The sequence below is a fragment of the Mus caroli genome, chromosome 6, assembly GCF_900094665.2.
Source record: "Mus caroli chromosome 6, CAROLI_EIJ_v1.1, whole genome shotgun sequence".
Lineage (NCBI taxonomy): Eukaryota > Metazoa > Chordata > Mammalia > Rodentia > Muridae > Mus > Mus caroli.
In genome coordinates, this window is record NC_034575.1 from 121,862,719 (window position 1) to 121,867,761 (window position 5,043).

Sequence of the window (5,043 nt, forward strand, 5' to 3'; positions counted from 1 at the left end):
GAGGAGGAGGAGGAGGAGGAGGAGGAGGAGGAGGAGGAGAACCATATCCACGCGCGCACAAGTGTGCATGCATGTGGAAGGAGGGTGGTGGTAATTGCGCCTAGGCCTGGGCAGATTCGAGCTCAAACTTTGGGGAAGGCACAAGAACCGAAAAGTTAGCGTGTTGCGCGATGGGGGTGGGGCTGGGTGCAGAATTGGGGCCCCCCACGCGGATCCCCAGGAAAAATCTCCCCCACGCGATTCCCCCACCCCCTCCGGGACCTGCCCACCCAACGTGCCCGCCACGTCCCCTTACCGTGGCAGAAGTAACCATGGCATCCGTGTGACTATTTCCAGGGACGTCGACATGAAGAGAAAGGTGGACTCGAGTTCGGTCATTCAGTCTCGCCCACCCCTGCCGCAGCCACTACCCAGCGGTGGGAAAAAACGAGGGGAAGAAAGAAAGAGGGAAGAAAGTTGCGCCGGGCTATCTCGCGGGGCGGTGTGCGGAGCTGCTGGGTAAGGAGAGGAGCCTTCAACTCTGAGTCCCGTGAACATAATCTGAGCGGTTATAACCAGCCAACCCGGCCAGATGGCTCCGCGCTCAGCGCCTTAACCCCTTCCGCGCCAAGCCCCCGAGCCCCGCCCGCAGTGACTTGCAGGCCCGCTCCCTGGCACTTTGGAGTTTGCTCTCGAGACCTAGTCATTTCTCCTAGTCCACTTCAAAGGAAAACAAACGAACGAACAAGCAACAAATAAGCCCTCTCAAAATAGCCTGCTCTTCATTATCTCCTCTTTGGACCTTCCCTTTTAGAGATGGGGAGAAGGAGCCGACAAAAACATTTAATTTATCATTATATTTTACACGTAAATATCTTCGATCTGTCTTATTCTTGAACTTTTTCTTTTAAGGCTTGCTTTCTTTCTTTCTTTCTTTCTTTCTTTCTTTCTTTCTTTCTTTCTTTCTTTCTTTCTAGGCAGATGAAGGCCTTTCTTGCCCCTTGGCTCAGGAAAGCTTGAACCTCAACCTTAAACTCTGCCTCCAAACCTCAGACTCTTCTGTCTTTGGATCTCTCTCCACCCCCTATTAAACCCACCCCAGCCCCCCAGGCCCTCATAACAACAGGAATCTGCATGAACAGTTGCTTGCCCTGGAACTCCTCAGTCCTGGGGAGCAGCTCCCAAGGCACAGTTAGTTCAAGCTGTCTAGGGAGGTTAAGTTGCTGAGGTATGGTGAGGGTGGGAGTGCTAAGCAACCAAGGAAGGGGTGGTTTGCGTGTGCGCAGCGTGTGCGTGAAAGAAAAGGAGAGGTATGAGCCAAAGCCCCACGTTCTACACACTCCCTAACTTCTCTACCCCTTCCTTTCAAGGTAGGAGCCGGCCCTGGAGCTGAGCATTTGCCCAGCACTCGCAGCTTTGTACAAAAACAATTTGCCCAGAAGAAAGGGCAAGCAAAGCACCCCTTCCTGACTCCCCGAAAGTAGCGACGCTCTCTTGCACAACCGCTAGACTCATTCGAGGAAAAGATCTCAGGGTGGAGGCAAGGGTCTTATTTGTAGATTATTTTAGCTATTCATTAGACCCCCTCCCCTTGATCCGAGCTGATTCTCTCAGATTTTACAGTGGTCAGAGCATCTAGATTTTGCTCAACTGCGGTCCAAGAGAAATGAAGGGGGAGGGGGGAAATCCTAGTGGTAAGGGGAACCGGAGAACCAGAAAGTAGTACAGCATTGCTCCTTCATTCCCTCCCCCATTCTTGCAAGGTGGAACTCAAGTCCAAGTGCCCCCTCCCCCCGCCCCCACCTCTGCCACTCTCCAAGTTGCCTCCTGTCAGGACATTTGACTCACACACACCAGGAGAGGCGATTTGATAGTCCACCTCTTCCTTGCCTCCTAATAAAGTCTGATAAGCAACTCGCAGTGTACTTTAGCAAGGTTCCAGGTTCAAAACCTGGACATTCCTTGGAGATGTATAGGTTTGGTCCACACCCAGGAGTGCCAGAATTGCACCCACTGGTTAAGGCTGAGAGAAGCTGCGGGGCGAAAGGAGGCCAGAGAGGATGGAGAGTCGGGGGCTGCATACTAGATAGATTGTACCTGCCTCATCATTATCCTGGCTGACGGGGGCTGCCACATCGAAAATGGCCTGCAGCACCCACAGAGGCCCAAGGACGTCACCTCCAACGATCCCTCTGAAGGACTTCCCTCCTGCCAAAATATCTTCTTCTTCCTCCGGATCCGATCAGGCTGCAGAGTTTTCCCCTTCACCCTGCCACACAGCACTTTGGAGGTTTGGCTTGGGCGTGCTCTGTGAGGTTCTGGTTTTCTCGCGGTCTTCAGGCCCGCCCCTGCCCTCCCCCACTTCCCGCACTTGCCTCCCCCCACCCCTGCTTTCCCCCTCCCTTCCCGCCAGTCTCTCTGCCAGCGGAGTTCTAGGGGCTCATTTCTCAAGCTCCTGGTCCCGGGGCTCTACAGACTGTAACCAAAGAGGTGCTTGATTCCCGGGGAAGAAAGGAACGGGTTAAATACACGTGTGGGCTGCACCGCTGCCGGCTGCTCCCCGGTCACTGGCGGTCTGGAGGGAGGAGGGGTCTACGAGGGGCAAGCTTAAATATGAACAGTCAGAAGAAAAGGCAGCAGAGTTCGAGACTTCGATTTGTTCTGCAGATGCGGTGCACTAGCTGGCCGCCTCCCTTTGCCAGACCTGGGCGACGTCAGGAAGAGTGCATTGTTTCCAACTCAAGGGTGCAGGAGGGTCTGTCTCTGCCTGCAATCAACAGGCCTTGTAATATGAGAGGTGACACCTTAATCTTGCCAAATATGTGCGGTGTCTTGGGGGGAGGGCGGAGAATGGGGAAAGGAGAGGGGAACAGGGAGAGACCTAGGCAACAGCTGAGAGCAAAGGCTGCACTTTTGTAGAAGAACTCTGATCCACCTGCCCCCACCCCGACCCCCACCTCAACCCGTGGAGACCGCTTGTCCTTTTCTTTGTGTAAGACCTGACTAAGGATTTTCTTCTTCTCCTTCCACATTTTTTCCCCCCGAAGAGCTAAAGGTCCTCTTTGCCTTCAGGAGACTCTAAAGGCATTTTGAATTTCTAGGAGTTCAGAAGTCAAAGAAGAATGCAGGGCAGAAAAGAGGCAAAAGGGCACACTTGTTTACAGGCAGATAAAAGACTGTCAGAATTATAGCAACTTCTAGGCAAACCCAAGTTTCTAACTGGAGAGTTTTAGTTTTTGTAGAAAGACTAGCGCTAAGAGTCACATATGTAGCTAGAGTTACTAGCATATAGGGCAGGAAGCAATAGAATGCGTACACTCCATAGAAAGCAATGTCTTCTGTTAACTGAGTTGTGGTCTCTCTAAACAGATGCTCTGGCTTTGGCCACCAGTCTGTTGGCAGTACCTTTGGGTCAATGGACTTGATTTTTCTCCTTACTGTATCTGAAGACCCTGATTCCTGAAAGCAGTTATTGAGAGCAGGGACCAGGGTCAGCTTTCTGAGAACCCTCTCTCCTAAGGCAAATTCCTAGAGCTTGCCTTGGGCCTACCCTTATCTTTTGTAATAGCGCCACAGTGTGGTTGAAACTCTAAACAGAAACAAAAGGAGAAGGTGGAAAAGCTTGAAAAACTGCATTCACTTCTGTTGCAGTTCAGTGGACTGCCATCCGCTTACCTGGAGTGGAAAGGGTCTCTCATGCAGCAATAGTGTGTGTATAGTGAATATAGACCCAGGAAATGAGAAAAGTGGTCCCGTTTGACCTATAGGTGACAAAGGTAAGCTTCATTATGCAGTTAGCCTTGGCTCACAGAGCTAGCTAGACCTCCTGTTGTTTCTTTTACTTGCCTTTGTATAAGTAGCATGCCTTGGCAGATCCTAAAGTATCTCTGAGTTGCCTCTGTTGCTGGAGGGTCCTAAGGCTGAATAGCCACAACACTTGTGCTTACTTTTGCTCTCACTCCCCATCCCGGAGCCACCCAGACAGATGTTCCAGATGAGGAAGCCAGAAAGTCTGCATTTCCAAAACAAAGTGAAGGCAAAAGGTGTCTGTATTAGAAATAGGAACTGAGGGTCGGGGCATTCCATGCACTGTATCATTTTGGCTCCCCATGTCAAATGTGTTAAGCACACGGGCTAGCCTGACAGTTAGCAGTGGTCCCCAAATGCCCTGGAGCATATATGAGACATTATTTGGGGGGGTATTTCCTCTGCACCCCCATGAGATTATTTGTCCCTGGTAGCTGGGTGATGTGTCTATGCTTATTCAGTAAGCTTAGCTTTCTCTAAAATGTCCGACATCTTAGGAAAGCACATCTTGGCTCCAAAGACCAGCTTAGATCTAGTAGAGATATTAGAAGCGTTATTCTGCTGGAGAGATGGCTCATTGATATAGAGCACCGGCTGCTGTTTCAGAGGATGTGGGTTTAATTCCCAGCACCCGCATGGCAGCTCACAACTGTTTGTAACTCTAGTTCTAGATGATCTGATGCCTTCATACAGACATACATGCAGACAAAACACCAATGCACATAAAAATATATAAGTTAGTCATAGTCTAACATCTTTTTTGAAAGGGTCAGTTTTATAGAGTGACGAATGTTTCACATTGCTCTCAACCTTCTCAACATTGTTTTCGGACAGGTTTCCTAGCTGATCAAAAATCCATCGAGAGTTGGCAAAGTAGTAGGAGTCTCCCAGGTACATTAGGAGGACTAAGTAAACCCAGTCATTTGGAACTTACAGCATAGCACCTGTCACAGTGCAAGCCCCAGGCCCAGCTATTACAGACCTTACAAGGACATCTTGGTCAGTCTACTGGTGAGGGATTCTGATCTTTAAAAAGAAAAGCATTAGCCGGGTGTGGTGGCGCACGCCTTTAATCCCAGTACTCATGATGCAGAGGCAGGCAGATTTCTGAGTTGGAGGACAGCCTGGTCTACAAAGTGAGTTCCAGGACAGCCAGGGCTATACAGAGAAACAAACAACAACAACAACAACAAAAAAACGAAAGAAAGAAAGAAAGAAAGAAAGAAAGAAAGAAAGAGAGAGAGAGAGAGAGAGAAA

The 5,043-nt window shown here is 50.0% G+C and overlaps 1 protein-coding gene across 3 annotated transcripts in view; it reads right to left on the reverse strand.

The window, feature by feature from the left end:
* The window catches only part of Ntf3 (neurotrophin 3), a 61,936-nt gene extending 59,746 nt beyond the window's left edge, over positions 1 to 2,190 (reverse strand). For 2 of the 3 annotated variants that reach the window (XM_029478194.1, XM_029478195.1), the window contains exon 1: positions 296 to 542. In XM_029478194.1, the coding sequence (XP_029334054.1) occupies positions 296 to 313 (18 nt within the window). In that variant the 5' untranslated portion in view covers positions 314 to 542. Of the gene's footprint in view, positions 1 to 295; positions 543 to 2,076 lie in introns of those variants that run through there. The other variant, XM_029478193.1, reaches the window with a different exon arrangement.
* Positions 2,191 to 5,043: the final 2,853 nt, after the last annotated feature.